We start from the raw sequence: 22,038 nt of genomic DNA on the forward strand, positions 1-22,038 counted from the left end.
CTCTTTAAAATGTCATGATAGTGTCAAATGTCAGAATAAGGAGTTAATTGGGAGTACACCCAAGGATGTGTTTTAGAGCCAGTGTCTTTTGTGTCCTTGATAAGTCTTTTGTGTTCTTGATAAGTTGAGAAAATCCAGAAAAACCCAGCCAAGACCTTGAGTAAGAAAGGCGTGAAACATGGTGGTGGCAGCATCATGTTGAGGGGAATGTTTTGCTGGAAAAGGGATTGGTGCAGTTGAGAAACATATCATATTTTTAAACATGTAATTAATCACTTTTGAAATTGTGTAGCTTTATACGGTCATGATAGTTGTTTAGAGTACACATGACACGTTGCCACATGAACATTACCATATGATTATAAGTTAAGGAATCACTAATACTAATGGCTCATTAAAGCTTCGTGAGACGTTATTTAAGTTTAAAAAATGAAGGATTAACCAGAAATACTGAAGAAAAAAAAAAAAACTCAAGAAAATAAGCAGGATAATGATTGAAAGCATACCTCAAAAGTAAATTGACCAGACCTGATTCCAAAACATCTCAATAATTTAGAAAAAATGTCCAAAAAGTATTATAGAGAGTTCCAGAAGGCTAACGCCAAGATTTCAGTACATATAAAAAACAATGTCATCAAAAACTAACAAAGTGTATATACATTTATAACCACTGAATATTTCATAAAGCAAAATAAAAACGGAACTAAACTTGTTTCTCAGCCAAGGAAGATGTAAACTGTAGCTCTTGTGGATTTCAGAAGGTCCCAGAAAGACACTGAATAATGATCTACAAATACAACTGGATATATATATATGACTGGTTTAAACATTTAAGTGAGTCAATTTGTACAACCGGTCAATTTGTCCCAGTACTAAGATTAATTGCAAATCACTTTTCTCTGTCAAACATGCAGATGTGTTAGAGATTCATAAGAACATTTGTTTTAGGCAAAGAAGGCCAGGTACAGCTGCATAATAAATGCTTGTGTCTACTATCCCATGACGTTTCTAGTAACAGAGATTTGATTTGAAGTCGTATTTTTATTTATCTTTGTCGTTCCAGTTAGATATAAGAGAGCTGTGGGCGCAGGGACACAAATCACACATTTTTACAAGCTAGTTAACATGACAGCATGTAGTGGGAGTGTGTGCTGTCAGTGTGTTCTGGTTCACGAGAGCTGAATGACGCGTGGTCTGGCGTTTGTATGTACTGTAGTCCATGTTGTCACTCTGTCTGAAGAGAGAGGAATTTTATACATGCTTGAGTTTTATTGACATCCATAAAAATGACATCATGAACATTCACAGAGGCCCAAAAGTAGAGGCTCATTTTAAAACGCATTTGATGTGGTTGCTATAGTTCTATGGTCATTTATAAGAAAGGTCAACTGTGGCACATTAATTCATAATCACACAGTGACGGCTTTTATTCCTTTAAATAGTAGCGGTGATAGTAATTGGGTTGAATGTTCGAAGTGAAACATTTTTATAATATTTTTTCAATATTTTGGATTTCTTTAGATATATGCAGGTGACAGCTGACAGTTGAGTGAATAATGACACATTCATTATAACATGATTATAAGTTAAGGATTTACAACACGTTGCATCTTCGTGAGGCACTATTTAAGTTTAGAAAAATGCTTCTAAGAAATTATTACTATAGTTAGCTTAGTATGAAATAAGAAAAATGACTATGGTTTCATAGAAAGTGTTATTTTTGTCTAACTATTTCACCACTATACTGTAATTTTTCATCGCCTTGCGCGGCTGTCAGTGCACGTCTTGCTGCTTTTCCCTTTCTCTTTATTCATTTGATGCTTTAAGCATTGATGGTGCAAGTAAGCCATCCCGCATCCAGAGTGAACAGGAAAGGGATTGCGGCTGTCAGTCTAACTGAGAAACATTACCCACAGACTTGGCATTGGTCAGGATCTTCACGCATTATTTCTTTATCCTCATACAGCTTCAGTAACATTGTTTTATTACTATAACTACAAGCAGGACAGAACAGAATACACCTCAACAGAAATATCTGAATGGTTTAAAACCTAAAATGGTATCATTTGAAAAAAATACTTTTACTCAAATGACCCAAATATTGTCCAATATTTGCTGCTTTTTATGTTGGATAAGTTTGCTTGCCTTGATGCATGCCTTGATCTAATACTGCATTTGAATAAAAATTATTCCATCATATACATGGAACCTATCAAACCTTTCACTTACTGGTGTGAAAACACACAAATACACTGAGATTAAAAACTGGCCAAAATTGTCAGTGATTCAAATACTCTCATTATTCACAGGTGCTTTTAGTCATTGCCTTAAGCACCAATTCATAGTACTTACAGTAGCAATCTACTCTCAAGGCTTTTATGTAATTGCTGGGGATATTTTTGGCAAAGGAGACATGATGGTGCCTTAATTCTTTTCCAAATCTGGAGATTGTAGATTAAATGGATCATGAACTTTGTGTTCTGGTGGTCTGCCTGCCAGATGTCTGTTCAGGTGATCTTTTACAACAGTGCACTATTTTGTCCAGATTCCCTTCTGCCATTATCCTACTGCCTTGCAGGATTCACCATTCCCTCTGCATCTGTACAAGTTTTCATCTGTCCTTGTTCTGGGATTTGTCACACTGGGGCTTTAGGAGCTTCATCCTATAGACCCCACTGACTCCAACTTTTTCCAATTATTTTCTGACTATCTGAATATTGATGAAGGGGGGCACGGTGACTTAGTGGTTAGCACGTTCGCCTCACACCTCCAGGGTTGGGGGTTCGATTCCCGCCTCCACCTTGTGTGTGTGGAGTTTGCATGTTCTCCCCGTGCCTCGGGGGTTTCCTCCGGGTACTCCGGTTTCCTCCCCCGGTCCAAAGACATGCATGGTAGGTTGATTGGCATCTCTGGAAAATTGTCCGTAGTGTGTGAGTGCTTAAGTGAATGAGAGTGTGTGTGTGTGTGTGTGTTCCCTGCAGTGGGTTGGCACTCCGTCCAGGGTGTATCCTGCCTTGATGCCCAATGACGCCTGAGATAGGCACAGGCTCCCCATGACCTGAGGTAGTTCGGATAAGCGGTAGAAGATGAGTGAGTGAGAGAGTGAATCTTTATGATCAACCTCAAGATATTAGAGTCTCTTGAGTCAGTGTACTGCATCACTTCTCTTGTATGTGACACACATTGTCAGTGTTGTTTGTTAGTCAGTAGTTGCAAGTGTTGGTCTTCCATATACAGCTGCTCTGCTAAAGCTGCATTAGTGACCTAGCCAAATTTGAGGAAGCTGGATATTTCCCAGGCCCTACTCTTACAAGTATTCCATACACAGGAATGTATTTATTCCGTTCCATCCATAGCAGTAAAAGGAATCGAAAGAGGACGCCACGTTCGTAAGCCATAAACCATTCTTCTTTCACCTGTTGTGCTTCTCTGATTAGCTATATAAAACCAACCATGTGCTCCAAGCTGTCATGCCTAAAATTCACCCATGTTGCACAGATGTGTCAATATAGGTATTCTGCAGGAGAAACTCTCTTTATGACAAAATGCCAAAAAATACCCTGCCCTGAATTCTGAGCACTGAGGTGGCTCTAAACTTCTAAACCTCTCAGTACTATAAAATTAGCTCTGACTGCTTTAATCACCTCTTGAACCTCCATCCAGATAGAAGGAGTCCATATCAAAATCCACTAATGGCTTGCTGCCTAGCACTTAAGGAATCAGTCCATTTCCAGTTTTACCACTTGTAATGCATTGTTCTAGTATGCTATGCTTCTATCCTTTTAGATATTTGGTTTTGCTATGAGAACTTTTTTTCTCTGCTTAGCCAAACCTTACGGAAGAGTGTCTGTCTGTGATTTCTGATATAGCCTCATGTCGAATTCACAGCCTCTTGCTGGCTGAAGGCCACTTGACCAGATGGAATTTGTGTCCAGTAATGATGTAGCTTTTGGTGCTTGGGAGGGCTGGTAGGTCCTGTGGCCATAGCAGGACTTTGATTTAAATACGTTTAAGCCTCTATTCGATTATCATTTGAGTGGGTTATCTTTAAGTCTTTACTAATGGGGAACCCATTGTTGGATTTCATAGGAACATCCATAGATAGTATAGGTTCTGCAAGTTGAGGTTCTACCATTTTCTACCTTGATGGGTCACCTGTCTCCCCATAATTTTTGGTTATCATCGAGCACCATTAGATAAGTATAGTCTGCTGAGTTGATTGTAAATCATACAATGTCTTCTAACCCAGTACTGAAAATGAACTAAACACTTATATTATCTAACACTAAAGCTCCAAAACAAACTCTGTGATTTATTATATAATAAAACCAATGTTCCTTTAACATTGTGTTCCTTTAACTACGCTCACACAACCAGCATATGCACTCAGCATCCATTTTAATAAGAACACATGCTCATTTATGCAGTTATGCACCATTCTGTGTAAACTCTAGAGACTGGTGTGTGTGTGTGAATGTCCCAGCAGTTACCCCTACCTCTATATTAATTTTTAACCCAAAAGCCCCATGGTGTCTCAGAAACTGACAGGCTAAGAACAAAAAGATTTAAATAGTGGGATTTTCTGTGAACCATCCAGTCATGAGAGTTTATTTCATCCCACGCTCTTCTTGGCTATGTATGTTATTCAACACCCTTGCCAGGGCAGCTCTAAAACACACTCTTCTATCTCTACAGATAGAAGAAGAAAAGTGTTTGTCTTCTTACATGGCATTTCATAAATGTAGAGGAATGTCTTTAGGGTTTTAAAGAAATTCCCCCCCTCAAAAAATCTCTGTCTTTTGTTTTTGCAGAGAGAATTGAACACATGGACCAATTTCTCACATGCTTTACTAAATCCATCACATATTACTGTCTATACCTTTACACCTATTATTGCGCTCTTTAACAAATGAATCTAATTCAGTGAGTAAGCACAAACAAAGGTCAGTGATTAGGCATATCTGCATTTCCCCCGGGGTTTTTTTTTAGCACTTAATGTATCCACAGAGCCTGGTGCAGTTTATAGTGCATGCACAGATGTGTGTGTGCATGTGTGTATGATGATTAACCACCCCTCTTCCTGGAAACATAGGCAGGCCTGAATGCAAGTGAAGTGCTCAGTAAAGCACTTTATCCTTCTCTTTATTCTGACACAGAATTGAGTGAGTACATCATGAAAACACAAAAAACAGTCTGAATTTTTTGTCCACAGCTCTGCAATGTACTGCTATAGCCCGCAGAGCAGGTGAACTTTTAATGCTTAATGAAAATGGGAATATGAAAAGATTCACACAAACGTTGTCCTTAGATGATACTTTCATTAATAAATGATATCATGCTACTAAATTAAATATCTTAGCAACACTTTATCCAAGATTTTACATGCACGATGGAGCTCAAAGGATTTCACACACATCCAATCTCATATCTCTCCTGTGTTACTTCAGTTACCTGCACGTTGTTCGTATTTGATGGTATTGCTAATAATTGCTTCAACTTGAATCACATTCTTAGTGTAGCCTAGTGTTAGTGTATCTTCTCGCAATAATTTACCAGAGTTTAAGTTCATTCTTTCTGACAGAACTGCCGTAACTCAGTCAGGTTCGTGAGCTTCCTTGCACAGGCAAACTTTTTCAGATGAGTCAGCGCATTCTGATGGTGACTCCAGCAATTTCACGTTCTTGTCTTTAAACTGTTTTCTTACACCTTTAGTGGTATGCTAAGGATCATTGTCCTGCTGGAACTCTTTCATGTGTCATGACCAAATTTTGACTTCAACCCTACAACATGATGCTACAACCCCCATGCTTCACAGCGGGGCTGGTGTTCTTTGGATTAAAAAACCTCATGCTCTCTCCTTCATACCACTTATACCTAGATATCACATCTTTATGGCAAAAGAGAACAATTATTATTAGTGTTGCTTTTTTGTTCTTTGCATGACAATAGTCATAAAAATGACTTCTAATGTGAACCTGTCAGGACTCTGCTCGGACTTTGGCCATGTGCCTTTTGTTTATGTTCCTTGTTCACGTGTCTGCCCCACCCTTGTCTTTTCCTCCCCGCCTCTGCACACATGTCCCTCATGTGTCATGATTATTTGTATTATTTAATTGAGCCGCGTTGCCTTGTGCAGCGCGGAATCCTAGTGTCTTCTGTTGTCTCCGTACTGTTTTGTGTCTTTTAGTTATTAAATCCCTGTTTTTGTTAAGCTGTCCTGCGTTTGGGTCCGTTTTTATCCTGCGTACGTGACAGAACCAAGTAGATCTAGAATTTCTTCAGTTAACCTGAATTATCTGGAGTTGCGTGTATCTGTTAGCTGTGTATCACTGAATTTTTGTTTGTTTGTTTTTACATAGCCCATTGCTTTTTTTCCACACATAAAAAGAAGTATGGTGCCAAAGCACAGGATTAGCTTCTTTGGAGCCTCTGGAAATTAAGGTTCTCTTTCAAGTAGTTAAAGATTCAGGATGCTGTTCCATCACCTGCTGAAACTTTCATCAACAGTGTGAGCCACTGACAATTCTGCCACAAGGGCAGGTCAAATGTAGACCAATTCATAGGACACATATATATATATATAATGTGTGTGTGTATATATATATTATAAATTATCCCATTTGGGGGCACGGTGGCTTAGTGGTTAGCACGTTCGCCTCACACCTCCAGGGTTGGGGGTTTGATTCCCGCCTCCGCCTTGTGTGTGTGGACTTTTGTGGTTTAAGAGGTTAAGGAGGGTTTTTGTGGTTAGCACAATTGCCTCACAGTCCAAATACATGCTGTGTGGCATCTCTAAATAGTGTGTGATGGGCTGGTACAACATCTGACTCGTGGCCTGAGACGCCTGAGACTCCAGGATTCCCATGAGCATGTCTACGAAAAGCATTACTGAAAACACCCTGGACGGAGTGCCAACCCATCGCAGGGCACACACACACACACTCATTCACTCACCCAATCACACACTACGGGCAATTTTCCAGAGATGCCAATCAACCTACCATGTATGTCTTTGGACCTGGGGAGGAAACCGGAGTACCCGGAGGAAACCCCCGAGGCACTAGGAGAACATGCAAACTCCACACACACAAGGCAGAGGCGGGAATCGAACCCCTAACCCTGGAGGTGTGAGGCGACTCCCGACTTGATAAACTTGTCAGTTATTATTTTTTCCTAATTGAAATGAATGATTCATCAAATAACTGGCTTTCACATTCAAACTAAGAAGCTTAAAATAAATAAATACAGAAATAAACCCCATAGCTGCTAACCTGCAGCATTAGGCCACTTTTTGAGCTTGCAGCACCATCATCTGGTAAAGTGCATCATTTTACTATCTCCACTATGAACACACACACATACATGTGTCATGAAAGCTTTTAACATAACATTGGCTTTTATTAATTCAAGCGAACTGTTACATTAAACAGTTACATAAGTTACAAGGTGTACACCTTAAAATTTATAGGGTTTTTTTTTTCTGTTTTGTTTTGTTTCTTCTTTTAGTTTCCTGTCTGGAACATAGAAACAGCTAATGTTTAGAAATGCAGGCAAAAAGTAGTAACAGCACAGTACATTCATCAACTTAACAACACGTCTATACAAACCATAAGGCAGGAGAAGGAGAAACGTATGGCCATGTGTTTTTTTTTTTTTAGTTGATACTGCAGTGGTCTGATTCCTTATTGATTAAAACACACCATGTAGAACCCTCTGAATGCTAGAACCTTGCTGTAACATATCATAACATAACATCTTGCCCTAATCTCCCTGCACCATTTAAACTCCTTACATTTTTTTTTTCTTTTCTGAATTTCACTTCATTTTTTCATCTTAACAGAAAACGAGCATCTCAACCACATTTATTCTTTCTTACTAACTCAGACAGACAGTGACAGTACATATTGCTCAGAGATATGTAAATTTATCATAATGAAAACAATCTTTTTTTTTTTCTTTTTTTTTTTTTTTTTTTAAGGACCATGCCATAATTTCATGTAGACCAGCCTATTTAAACATGTCTTCATTATACACGTAAATTAAAAAATAATAATAAACCAGATGGTGGCAGCATTGCCTCAGAATTGATGCTAAAGGCGCACTGACCCTTTACATAACACTAAACAGTGGATCTCTGTGGTCCCTCCTCGAAATGAGCTACAACATCGGGAGCTATTTCCATTAATTGTAAAAGAGGATCGTTAAAAAACCTTGAGAATATCAACATAAGTTAAATTATGTTGTATAAAAAACATGAGAACAAACATCCAGAAAAAAAGACAACTGGCGATGTGGGGCCCTAGCGGTTAAGGTGTCGGACTACCACTTTGGTCCACCAAGTTGCCACTGTTGGGCTCCTGAGCAAGGCCCTTAACCCTCAATTGCTCAGTTGTATAAACATCAGATAATGTAAGTCGCTCTGGACAAGGGTGTCTGCCAAATGCTGGAAATGTGAATGTAGAATGTTTTGTGGAGACACAAAATTTCCTGCAACATACCACACTGTGAACCGTGGAAGCAGGACAGAGAAAAAAAAGAGACACAATTTTTTTTTTAACATGGTAATTTCTTTCTAATTATCCCCTCCTAGATATTCATCTTCTCGTTCCCTTCTTCTTTGCTCTCACTCCATCCAGTCGACCTCATCGAACTCGGAGTCGTCTTCAGAGTCGCTGTACTCTACGGCGATGCGTCGGGACAAGATAGTGGCTACGTCATTGCCCACACGCTCGTGCTTAGCCTCCTGTTCCCTTTGCTCCTCGACCTTCCTCAGCTGGATACCTGAGAGAGAAAGAGGCACAGAAACAGAATAACTCAGAGATTTGAAGGGATCTGTGTTCTTATATCTTGTTCTTGATCTATGTTCTTATATCTTATATATATACATCTCTGGGAGATGTATATATATAAACTGTTTATAAATACATCCAAAACAGACTAAAGAGTCTATTGTGTATTCAGACTAAACAAGCTAAAACAAGACTAAACAAGCTACTAAGTGAAGAAAAAAAATTATAAACAATCTATTAATATGTCCAAAAGGACTAAACAAAATGTGATAAATATGCCTGAAAAAAGGCTGAATATTACCAAAGCAGACAAAATAATCTACTGAGAATCTGCTGGGGGAAAAAAGTTCTATTACCTTTACGAATGGCTTCTAATAGGACACTGCGTGCGTCGCTGATTGGCGGCAGGTTTGATGGATGTCTTTTGACTTCGTGACCCGAGTGAGTGGGTGGAGTTGAAACTGGGAATGAAGGCACAGGGGGTGGACCTGGAGGCTGACAAGGAGGGGAGCTTCTGGCCCCTGGGTGGGGCAGAGGAGGAGGTGGGGGAGGAGGAGGTAAGACGGTGCCATCTCCCAAGCCAGGGAGCAAGACTTTGTCCTGCTGTAGTCGGGCTGGGGAAGAATGAAGAGGTGGAGCCACAGGAGGAGGGGCAGGGTGTAATACACCAGGGGCAATCTGAAGGGGTGCAGGAGCAGGGGGGATAGCAAGGGGTTGCTGGGAAGGTAATGGCGGGATTGGGGGAGGCTGTGTACTGCGCATGCTTGAGCCTGACACGGTGGATGGGAGAGGAGGAGGGGGTGGGGGAAGTGGTGGAGGAGGAGGGGGTGGAGCATTGGGGTTCAAGAACACAGGAGTGCGGGCCGGAGATTGAGGACGACTGTCGGAGAAACCCGAACTGGAGCTATAGAAAGAAAAAAAAAAAAACATGGATAATTTTATGTTGAGTTGATTTATTGAATTTTTGATCTTGATCTTTTTCTAAAGTACCAAAAACATTCAGTTTATAATAGTTCTTTAATAATAACTCTCTACCTTGAACACAACATCACTGAATTCATCAAGTAATTTAGATAAGGATGTTATAAAAAAATGTTTTTCTTTCTATCCAGCTTTCACCAAGGTTTGGAAAAGATCGACGTGAGTGTCGTGAAACAGTGTGAGAGATGGAGGAAAAACCAACATCTCAGCTTGTATCGCTCTGAGAGTTTTGTTCTCATTTTATTGTCTTATATAAAACAGAAGGAGAAAGAGAGCATGATTAGAAGAGGGAGGAGAGTAAAAGGTATAAATCATCTTTTTAATTGGGTCAAGCCGTGCTACAAAGCCAAGCTAGGAAGAAAATGGTGCAGCTGATACAGTAATGACAAACTGACATGTTTAAAAAGAAATACTTTGGTGTTTTGATCATTATTAGCATTTATACTACAACATGGTTGAGGTCTTGAATTGGTTTGTTTATAAGTTATTGATAAATTTTATGACAGCAGTTCTGACAGTAGCTCTGGTTATGTTTCCTATAAATCACAGGTTCATTGATAATTCTAATACATAATCGTTGCTATAGTAACAATGACAGGGACTTGAACACCAAGATGTCCCATATTGACTAAGCCTAAAAAATTTATTACTGAACAAAGCAAAGAATATTAATATCGATATGGTGATGAAGGATTTTGCAATACTGATTGTTTCAACTTTCTCTTTTAAACAAAATCGTAATAAACCATTTAATCAGAAAGGACAGATTTCCACCACTTCTGCTTCAGGTTTAAGGAGAAAAGGGAAGGGTATAAAATGATAAACTGTGCAATCTTAAAAACTCAGTTGGATTGTGGATTTATAAGCCTTATGGAGTCAATGCACTGTGACACTAAACAGCAAATAACTGGTTGCCTAATGATTAAAATTTACACATATTCAACTGCTGTTCAGTGTGTCTACATGAGTCTGCATTCTTTATTTTACCTTCCTTCCTTCCTCCCTCTCTTTCCGAGCTGAACCCTTCCTTCCTTTCCTCCCTTCATTCCAGAGTAGAACCCTTCCTTCCTTCCTTCCTGATTCATCATGTAAGATGGAGGAAAATGGGGTAGAGCTTCTACATGACTACTTGCAAAGTTCATGCAGAAGTCTAATGCAAAATGTCTAAAAATTATTGTAGTAGTCTAATATCTACTAGGGGAGGGGCAATAAAGTATTTACCGCACAAACCTGTGGTAAAACTTTGTGTAAAGTAAGCTTATTTATCATTTATAGAAGGAGTCTCCAGTGTCAGTGCTTTGTACGTTTTTATTTATTTATCACTGGCCTGCAGAAAAGGACATTTTTGGTTGTTTTGGTCCATTCTGTGTAAAAGCAGCACATTTTTGACTTCAGTCCCATATGTACATTAGTTACAGTATTTATCTATACAACATGGCAAAATTCCTGAGCAAAGACAAATTACATTCAAACCACTCTTATATTTATTCAATCAACAAATCCCAGATGTTTATGCCTGGGATATTTGAGAAAGCTGTACACAACACGGCGTAATCCACCGGGGAGAAGATGTTTGTGATGAGCAGTGTAGAGAACCTCAGCTGAATCTCATCTCTAGTTTAAAATCTCTTCTCTAGGTTTCTTCCTGAGACAGAGAAGAGCAAGCCTTTGTTTTTCCCTAAGGTGACCTCAGAGAGCATTGTATGCAGCTGTTTGGTTTGCAACTGAAGCCCACAAGATCCTGCTGTGGGGAGTGAAAATAGCTGAGCACATCACCACAGTCTCTCTTCCCTCCAACGAGCGCATTTACAATAAATGCTGCATCTGCAAAGCCACCATGTGTATTCTCATAAACCCTGCTTTCTAAAACAAAACTACACGACTCCTTAGCAGCTCAAGCTCCAACACCAAGCTCTCGACGTTTATCCCGTCTTCAAGAAAGTTCAAGTGGATGTTTTTTTTTTTTTTGCTCAACCAAATCATTTACAATGCGCTTATTTCCAACCCAGGAATTTTTACCAACATTCATCGACGGTTGCATATACCTACAGTTTGCCCCCAGATACTTGATCCTGCCCTTCAGTGTATCTAGGGTGCATCAGTACTGTGTAATTACCAGAGTAGAACTCTTCAAAAAGATCTGTCAACAGAAATATCTGTCCGTCTCCTACCAGGATGTCCGCCATGTTTAGATCACGTGACCACAATGGCTAAACAAGGACAGAAGTGCCATGAAAGACTCCTTTTGTACACAAGGTTGCCGGAGAAACAGGACTATGGGGACAAATGTCCTTTATCGGTGGTGTAAAAATAGCAGTAAAGCCAGTAGACAGAATAAGTACAAAAGATTAATTTGGTACGTTTTCTGTGGAATCAGCAATTTGAGGGAAAGTAAATAAAGATCGCAGTTTACTTTATGTTTTCATGAAGCACAGTTGGATATAAAGTGAGTCATTTTATACACCTTTCAGCTTTAGTTATGTTCTTGTTCAGCCTCCAACCAGCAATATCACGTCTGAAATGCTAAGATAAGAGATTTTCAATAGGTGAAGAAACTGTTTGGGAAGAAAAGGCATTTTCACTGAATAATGTATGTATAAATTATAAATAGAAGGCAGCAGATGGAAATGTGACATTAAAGTCTAAGGTGTGAGGGAATGTGTGTGTGTGTGTGTTTGCACTTATATATATATTTAAGACTTGGTATTTTTTTTTTAAATCATCACTGAAAAAATGCATTTTGTTTTCACTCATGTTATGTTTGTGTAGTATTAAAATTTGCTTGATGATATGAATCATTTAAGTGTGACAAATATGCCAAAAATGAACAAATCAGCAAATACATTTTTATAGCACTGTCTGTGTGTGTGTACCTGATGGCGGAGGCAGGCTTGATGTCTGCAGGGTGTGACGGTGGAGGTGGTGGAGGCTCGTGAGGTCGTCCGTACATGCGCTCTCCTGTGCGGTTGAGCAGTTCGCTCATCTGAGAGTACGGCAAAGCAGCCAGAGAGAACGAACCATCCAAATGATCCATGTACATTTGCCTGAAAATGGTAAAACAACCAAATTAAAAAGGAGAGTCACACACACACACACACCATGATTAATATAGTTAAATATTTATATATTGTACACACACACACACAGACACACACACAGACAGACACACACACACAGACACACACACACACACAGACACACACACAGACACACACACAGACACACAGACACAGACACACACACACACACACACAGACAGACACACAGACAGACACACAGACAGACACACAGACAGACACACAGACAGACACACAGACAGACACACAGACAGACACACAGACAGACACACACCTCTGGTCATGGTAGGATGCCAAGCCATTGCTAGCATCTTTGTGTTTATCTTCATTGTCATCTTCTGCCAGCTCTGCCCCTAAAGCCAGCTTCTGCCACTCCTTTTTGCGGTCATGAGGAGCTCGTGGTACTTTCTCTGGTTCTGCAGGACGATCGATGTTCTTTAGCTGAGTCAAGAGACACAGAGTAATTTTATCATCACAAAATGGACCAACAGTTATATAAACAATCATCTGCAAAAGAGGATAAGGAGTTGGGAAGGTGGTGGGAATTTGGGGAATTTAGTGTTTTAAATGTAGAGAGCAAAAAAAAAGGAGAAATCGGAGGAAAGCAAAGAAGAAAGGAGGAGATATTCACATCCACAGTTTATCTGTATGTGTCATATCGAATCAAATCTACACTTCTGCACTCTTGACCTTTTATGCTGATTTGTGTATCGCTAAAAATGCACTTCCTCTAGACCTTTCTTCTCGTGCATTTATAAGTATGTTAGTGTGTACGCACAAACACACCTACACACACACCATACACACCCCCACACCCTATACACACACGCACAAACACACCTACACAGACACACACACAAAGACACACACCAACACACCCCATACACACCCACCCACACAGACACACACACCCCATACACACCCACCCACACAGACACTCACACCTCATACACACACACACACACAGACACTCACACCTCATACACACACACACACCCACACAGACACACACACACCCACACAGACACACACACACCCACACACACACACACACACATTGACTATTCTGATCCTGTCCTTTTAGCCCAGAAGGAGGATTTACACACATGCAAAGTAAGAGCAAAGTCCTTCATCCATTAGGAGATAAAGCAGGGTCAGTTGTGCAGCCATCACCGCAAAGAAACACACACACACGGTGCGGAATATGCCACAGCTTATTAATACAGACACACAGAGGAACACACAGGAAACAAATAAATCTATATGGCTTATAATAGGAGTCTGTTTATGACTGTCAGGAGTCATGATGATCCATACTCTGCTGTTTGATTTGATTTGTTCATATCTCAGGGGATGATTTTTGGCACTTACTAAAATCTGTTATTAGGACCTATACAAATCACTGATGTAATACCTGACACGATATCTTTAGACCGTCTCAGTGTCTCATGCAGAAAACAAAATATATTCAAATAGATCACCCTGAATAATAGCTGGTAATTAGTTCGCCTGAAAATATGGATTGAATCTTAAGTAACGTGAAAAAAAAACAAAACAAAACAAAAAACAGCCATAGATTCCTTTGTTCCCTGTAAAGATGTAAGATGCCTTACTGGCTATTTAGAAAAAGTCTACACATATATCATACAGTCTCTATTTCACATACCTGCCCTGGGAGGTCTAAATACTTATAGACCTGATCATACAAGCGAGGATCCTGTAACTACAAGAAGAAATTAAAAAGAAAAGCACCACATGCTTAATCATAACGTAATGTATAACAATGTGCCACAGGGCCAAACACAAAATAAACACATCATGCTTGCAGAGCCTAGCATGAGCATCCTAGAAAGCTGGAAAAAATAATATATATATATATGTTAAAAGATGAATGCTGTACAACATAAATAATAAGAGACAGCATTAAAACTGTACATTTCGGGGCGAAACAAAGAAATATTTTGCGACTCCTGGGATTTAAAGAAAAGCAGAAATTTTTAAGTCAACAAAATGTAAAGGATTTTTACAGAATACAGAAAGAATGCACAGAAAAAAAAATGCACAAAAGGAACAAATACACAAACGCATCAGTCATGTGGCAGCATCGTAGTTTATATAATCATGTAGATACGAGTCCAAAGCTTCAGTTAATGTTTACATCAAAAATCAGAATGAAGAAAAAAGTGATCTCTGTGATTCTGCGGCATAGATGTGCTGTTCAATTCAGTTTGATTTTATCTGTATAACGCTTTTAATACCATGTCGCAAAGCAACTTTACAGAAAACAAACTAAATTCTGAACAAAATGAATAAAGTTTAACATTAAAATTTAAAATGATCCGTAATGAGGTGACGGCGATGAGGAAATGTTTCTCAGATTCTACTTGAGATGATACGAGGAAGAAACCTTGAAAGGAACCGAACTCAACCGGATCCCATTCATCCGACCCAATCGAGTGTCTGTATTATTTACACAGCACTACATAAAAACCATACAATACTACCGAGGCACTGAGATGAACCTGCTCAGTTTTACGCTTCAAGAAGCTACCCACTACATGTGGTATTCACGGACAACAAGCTCCTAATCAATACACAATCGTCAGACTGTATATTACTATAGAAAGGACATCATTCATAATAATGCTTTCTGGTGTTTATAATAGTTTATAATCACACCCTTCAGTGTCACCCAAATGAGGATGAGGTTCCCTTTTGAGTCTGGTTCCCTTCAATGTTTCTTCCTCATCCATCTAAGGGAGTTTTTCTTTACCACAGTCACCTCAGACTTGCTCATTAGGGATAAACACAAACACGTCCATTTAAAAAGCGCTATAGAAATAAAAATTACATAGAAAATTACTATACAAAAACATCCAGTTCTGTGGGTGAAAACACCTTGTTGATGAGAAAGTGGGTCAAAGGAAAACAGCCAGACTGATTCCAACCACTCTATACAACCATGGTGAGAAGAAAAGCATAACACGTCAAATCTTCAGACAGATGCTAGAAACCACATCAGGAGAACAAACTAGAACCTCAGGATTTGGTGTGTTGTGATTTCTGAATTGCTTTTCTGCTCGTCATGTCTGTAAAGAGTGTCTATTTGAGCCTTACTGTGAGCTCCAGAAAAATCCAGAAATCAATATAATATCTGGCAACCAACAACCAACATTTATGTCACGGTCAAAGATCACATTTTCTCTTCACTCTTATGTTGTACGTGGATATTAACTGAAGCTCTTGACCTTTATCTGGATAATTTTCTGCATTGTGCTTCTGCCATATGATTGGCTGATTCCTAGTACAGGTTCCTATTAAACTCCATGATGAGAGGATGTAGTATGCATGGAATAATATTAAAACAACTCTGAACAGGAATTTTACTAATCCATCATCGATTACTTGAGTAAGGCCTAATTTATTTAAATCATAATAATTTGTAGTATTGGAAAAGGTACTTAATGGAATATTGTAGTATTAAAATATTAGTAATGTGACTTGCATGTAGCGGTTTGGATGGAAGAACGGTGCGCCAGAGATCGAGAGCGATGAGTCAAAGTGACACTCAACACACTCATCATATCACGTAAGATGTTCAGTGCATGTTGTATTTTCTGTCCGTTATAAAGGGAATGTAAATGAATAAATGTTTTCCTAAATATTAAATACATCTGTTGTAACTGTGTATTTAATATCTCAGTCATCTCCACCTTCATGCTAACACCTCAGCTCGTATTCGAGACGAGACGTGTTATGTAAATACGTACGCTTCACAAAGGATGTTTCTCTTTTTGGTTGTTTATTTATCTACTGTGTCTGGACTTTGTTCACACAGCAAGCAAAAGTGGCCCGAATCCGAACTTTTTCTGACCTGATGGCTGAATGAACGATCAGAATCAAAATTTATTCAAGTTCTACATTAATCCAAATTGTATTTGTCACAATTTCATGCTACTATAAAGAAAAGAAGGAGGATTTCACACTGAATAAGGATTTTAAAGGGCGGGATAGTGAGGTAACAGACCTCAAACATTTTGCTGTAAAAGCAAAATTGGAAGAATTGCAAGATGATATTCATGTAAAAACCTCATACAGTTTTACAATATGACTCAATGCATTAAACAGCATTCACACAGAATTATAAACCATTATAAAACATTTCAGACAAATCTTTTCGGAGTCTCTTTAAAATCCAAATCATTTCCAGTAACCCCGAGCAAACACCTTATTAAACATTGGGCTATGACTTTATTTATGTAATTATTCGTTGTAGATCACCTGCAACACGACAATCGCAATTTATCTGAACTTATGGCAAAAAATTAGGGCTGAAATGAAATGAAATCAAATTTGTATTAAACCGAACCACTTTGCAGGCACACTGTCTTTCATGTAAATGAATAAAAATTCACACTCTGATTTTGGCCTGCGTTCATGCAATCCGTGCCAGATTTACTGGCTCACGTTACTGCCGCAACATCAGAAGAAAAGAGCAGAACATTTGGACTATTACTGTATCATTCTCTGGGTTTTGAGTTACAATAAAGACCTTCTGTAACATGAAATAGCACTTAGTTACACAGCTGTCGATACATCTGGATAGATAACCATGTAGAGGTGTAACAATACGGTGTATTTCATTTAATATGAGGTTAAAATACGTATACGCTTATACATGTGTAAGGTGAAACAAGCATTTCAATTTATTCAAGCTTTAATCAATGTTTCTTTTAAATAAGCTGATTTCACAAGCCTACGTGCACTACACTCTTAAAAATACCGTATTTTCCGCACTATAAAGCGCACCGAATTATAAGGCGCAGTCTCAATTACGGGGTCTATTTCTGTACTTAACCCATACATAAGGCGCACCGTATTATAAGGCGCATGCTAAAACATACGGCCTATAAAAAAGGTAACGGACACATTATTATACACACATTATTTTTTAATCAATCTTCTCCCAAAAATCCATCAAAGTCCTCATCTACTGTGTCTCCTTAACTTGGCACAGTTCATTTTCTTGCTTCTTCCACTTCCGAACCATAGATTCATTGATTCATTGAGATTGATTCACTACTGATAGCCTGTAGTTTGAATTGTGCGTCCTAAGCATGTCTCTTCACTGGTGCCATTTTCGGGGGTCCTTAGACAAACAAATGTTGCCTTCGTCTTCTGATTTTTATTGGCGGATGGCAAACCAACTTAAGGTGCATTTACCGCCACCTATTGGACTGTAGTGTGGAGCGCATAATGGTTAGGAAGACACAAATGTTGTTTTGCAACATACCGGTAGTATACCTACCTCAATCAAGCGGAGCGCTTACCAAAGTCGCACAACAACATTTTTTACAGATTTTTGGAACTCAGTGCACACATAATTTAAGGCTCTTAGGTGCGCCTTATAGTGCGGAAAATACGATAGTGATTCCTTGCAATTGTATACACTCTTAAAATGAAAGATGCCAGAAAGAACCAAAAAATGGGTTTTATTTTCATTCATCGACGCTATTGAAGAACCATTTTTGGTTCCCCAAATGGTTCTTAAAAGAACTCCTTTGTTTTAACTTTATTTATAAAAGTCTATATGAAGCAAGCGAAAGAACCAATTTAGGTTCTATACAGAACTATTGCTTTTAAGAGTGTAGTGTATATATTATAGCGTATAGTCTATTACATCAGTGGAAATGGTTATGGTTACACTCGGCAGGGAGCGGAAACCGGAAAACTCCCTCAAATCATCAAAGTCTGGTGAACAACTTCTTCTTGGTAAGTTATGAGGCTGAAGGACAGTGAGTGTTGGACCATTATATACATCTATAGTGCTAATACACACCAACACACTTATTTATTCCGTGCTACAAGACGATCAGCGCAGTGATTGGGAAGTTAATATTCATTGCAGAAGAACATAGGATTAAAAAAAACACATCTATAAAGAAAGAGTTTGAACAGATCACGCGTTATGGTCCATTTATAATACTGAACGTAAAGAAAGTATAGAAAACATGTATTGCTGTTGTGTATCGTTACACCCTTACAATTAATATATGCTTGAGATATTCCTAATTAGACAGCATGAATGAAGAAGTGCATGTTGCAGTGGGTGGTAATTACTGTGCAGGTTAATGGGTTCAGGGATTAGGATTTTAGTGGGAACTGGGCAGCAGGCTTACGGAATCTGTTGTTCCTTGTTTCCAAGCGGTTTGTTTACGGTCTTACCTCAGGCATGAAAGGAAGAAGCTCATGGGGGCTACCCATAAAACCCTGCAGAAAAGTTAGATAAGGCACCTCAAGCTGTTCAGACTCCGAGAGAGAGAGAGAACATAGAGAGAAGAAGAGACAGGAAGAGATCAGAGGCACAGAAGCTGAAAAGAACACAGAGCTACATGGAATCGGTAGAGACGGATAGTAAAGAGCTAAAAGAATATTACGGAAGTTCACGTGTGCTCTAGAGAGATTTTCATAGTCATAGTAACTCTATGCTTCAGTATGGGAGAGTAGTGTATAGTCACATGATAGTCTTCTACAGGAGGCACACCCAAACAGGAGGCACAACACAAACATATACCTAACCACATCACACACAGACACGTCCCCTACCATCCCTCAGCATACACCTAACCACATCACACACAGACACGTCCCCTACCATCCCTCAGCATACACCTAACCACATCACACACAGACACGTCCCCTACCATCCCTCAACATACACCTAACCACACACACACCTAACCATATCACACACAGACACGTCCCCTACCATCCCTCAACATACACCTAACCACATCCCACACAGACACGTCCCCTACCATCCCTCAACATACACCTAACCACACACGCACCTAACCATATCCCACACAGACACGTCCCCTCTCACCTCTCCATACACCAAACCACACACACTAAACCTATCCACACTTAACACCATAAACATACACCTAACCACACCCAGACATACTCACTAACATCTAACCACACCCACAAACACCTAACCACAACCATACCCACCCATACCTCAACCCATACCACCCATACAAGTATGTAAGTATATAATGTAAGTAAAGGAAGCACTCATGTCAAACCTTACTAATCAATCTGATCATGACTCTACAATAAAATGTACATATAGAGCTTTGGTCAGCTTGTAATCGCTCAGAATTTGATACGACCCTAACTGAATTAGAGGTGCAATCGCCATGGTAACTGTGGGTGGGGGATTGGGGCAGGTCTGATAGACATGCACTGTAACTGCTGATTTACAGCCCGGAGCCGACGTGATCATGTGAGTCTTGGAGAATACGTTTGTGTGACACACTAGAAGTATGTATTAGGACGGATTGGTTTTAATGAGGGTGAAACTGAACTGTTCGTTTATTCTTAGCTCTTTCTCATCTCGTCCAATGGCTTTTATTGTGTGTATGTAACTACTTACTATGTAAATGTGTTTTAAAATATAACAAGTGTATATTAATCCATGATCTGGCAACATTGTCCTATTACACAGCCATGTAGAGAGTGAGAGAGTGAGAGAGAGAGAGAGAGAGAGAGAGAGAGAGAGAGAGAGAGAGAGAGAGAGAGAGAGAATGGGGAAGAGAGAGAGAGAATGGGGAAGAGAGAGAGAGAGAGAATGGGGGGAGAGAGAGAGAGAGAGAGAGAGAGAGAGAGAGAGAGAGAGAGAGAGAGAGAGAGAGAGAGAGAATATAAGGGAAAGAGAGTGAGAGAGAGTTAGAGAATGAGGAAGAGAGAGAGAGAGAGAGAGAGAGAGAGAGAGAGACACTGTTGTCAGTTTCATCAATGTAATGTAAATGTCAGTAGGTACTCATTCTAGGGAGTAATAAGTAGCATCAGCGTGATCTTTCAATCAGGGTTTACACCACAAAATACAAAGTCAATTAAGTTCCAGGGTTCCCACTGCTATGTGCACACACACACACACACACACACACACACACACACACACACACACACACGCACACACGCACACAAGTGGTTAGTTCCTCAGAATCAAACATAATAAATTAGGCGATAATAATCAATATTTGGTGATGTGTATCATGGAAAGAAGAACAGCTCAAGACACTTCTAGTGAGATCTTAGTCCATTTCATTATGAGGAACATTTTACTATTCTTTTGTATTCTTGTGGTTTTGAATATGTGGAAACTGAGATGGCTGTCGATAAAAAGGACTCATTTATCAAGCTGGATATCGAGCTACGTTTCTTTTGTAAACACTTGAGTTTAAATCATATCATCTGCCCGCATATTGCAGCTTCAAGCTGTACACAAACACTGCAGCTGAGAGAAGATTTAAAGCCTTCTTCTTCTTATTATTTATTATTATTACTGTTATTATTATAATTATTTACACAGAAGTGAGTCAAATAAATTTCACTTCTTCCTTTCAGACTTTACCTTGATTGCTCATTTAATTCTCCCAGCTTTCTTTACCTTTTTTGGGGTTTTGTGGGCGTCGCTACATGCAAATGAGCTGTGTTCTGTGAACCTGATAAGCATATGAACCCGATTATGAAGAAAATTTGCCTTTAAACTAAGATTTAGCTTAGTTTATCTTTATCTTAGGTTTATCTTTAACATCCAGTGATGTCGTCGATGATAATATGAATCTTAAAAAAATAAGTCAAAAGTGGCAAAATGCATCAGTATTAAAGTAGATGGGTCTCTTAGATCAGTCGAATGATTCCGATTTATCCTCCTAGCCATTTTACTCCAACGTGTAACAGTGTGTGTGTGTCTGTGAGAAAAAAAGAAGCGAAGAGAAAAGAAACCCCCAGACAGTGTGTCAGCACCGATATACGTGAAAATGAGGAGCGAGGACAGAGTGGATGTGACCGCTGCGTCCAGCACTTTCACCAGCACTGCGCCTATCACTCATGCGCTAACTTAATCTATTCCACTCTAATGCAATGCTGTCTAATACAAGGCCTCTTTCTCCCACACACAGAGCTAATCTAATGAAAACGAATAGCTTTCCCCTGCTCCTGTCTCGGCACTGAGGCTGATTGAATGTAGATGGCTGCCATCATGTCATGCTCTTTGAAAGATGTAGGCTAGTTTATGTGAAAATGACTAGCGCATTAAGGGAGCAGTGAGAGCACTAGCGGTATGCTAAATACACCTGTATTCAGTACTGAGGGAGAAAAAGATAGCTAGCTAGGGTGCT

At 39.3% G+C, this 22,038-nt stretch overlaps 1 protein-coding gene across 2 annotated transcripts in view; it reads right to left on the minus strand.

Moving 5' to 3' along the window:
- Positions 1–7,367: 7,367 nt before the first annotated feature.
- Positions 7,368–22,038, minus strand: part of wasf1 (WASP family member 1) — a 70,152-nt gene continuing 55,481 nt past the window's right edge. For both annotated transcript variants that reach the window (XM_060884101.1, XM_060884102.1), the window contains exons 6-10: positions 14,514–14,570; positions 13,122–13,288; positions 12,644–12,814; positions 9,146–9,693; positions 7,368–8,781 (exon numbers count right to left, since the gene is read on the minus strand). In XM_060884101.1, coding sequence (XP_060740084.1) covers positions 8,624–8,781; positions 9,146–9,693; positions 12,644–12,814; positions 13,122–13,288; positions 14,514–14,570 — 1,101 coding nt within the window. In that variant the 3' untranslated portion in view covers positions 7,368–8,623. The remainder of the gene's footprint in view (positions 8,782–9,145; positions 9,694–12,643; positions 12,815–13,121; positions 13,289–14,513; positions 14,571–22,038) is intronic.

Source organism: Tachysurus vachellii, chromosome 12 (genome assembly GCF_030014155.1).
Source record: "Tachysurus vachellii isolate PV-2020 chromosome 12, HZAU_Pvac_v1, whole genome shotgun sequence".
In the NCBI taxonomy this organism is placed as follows: Eukaryota; Metazoa; Chordata; class Actinopteri; order Siluriformes; family Bagridae; genus Tachysurus; species Tachysurus vachellii.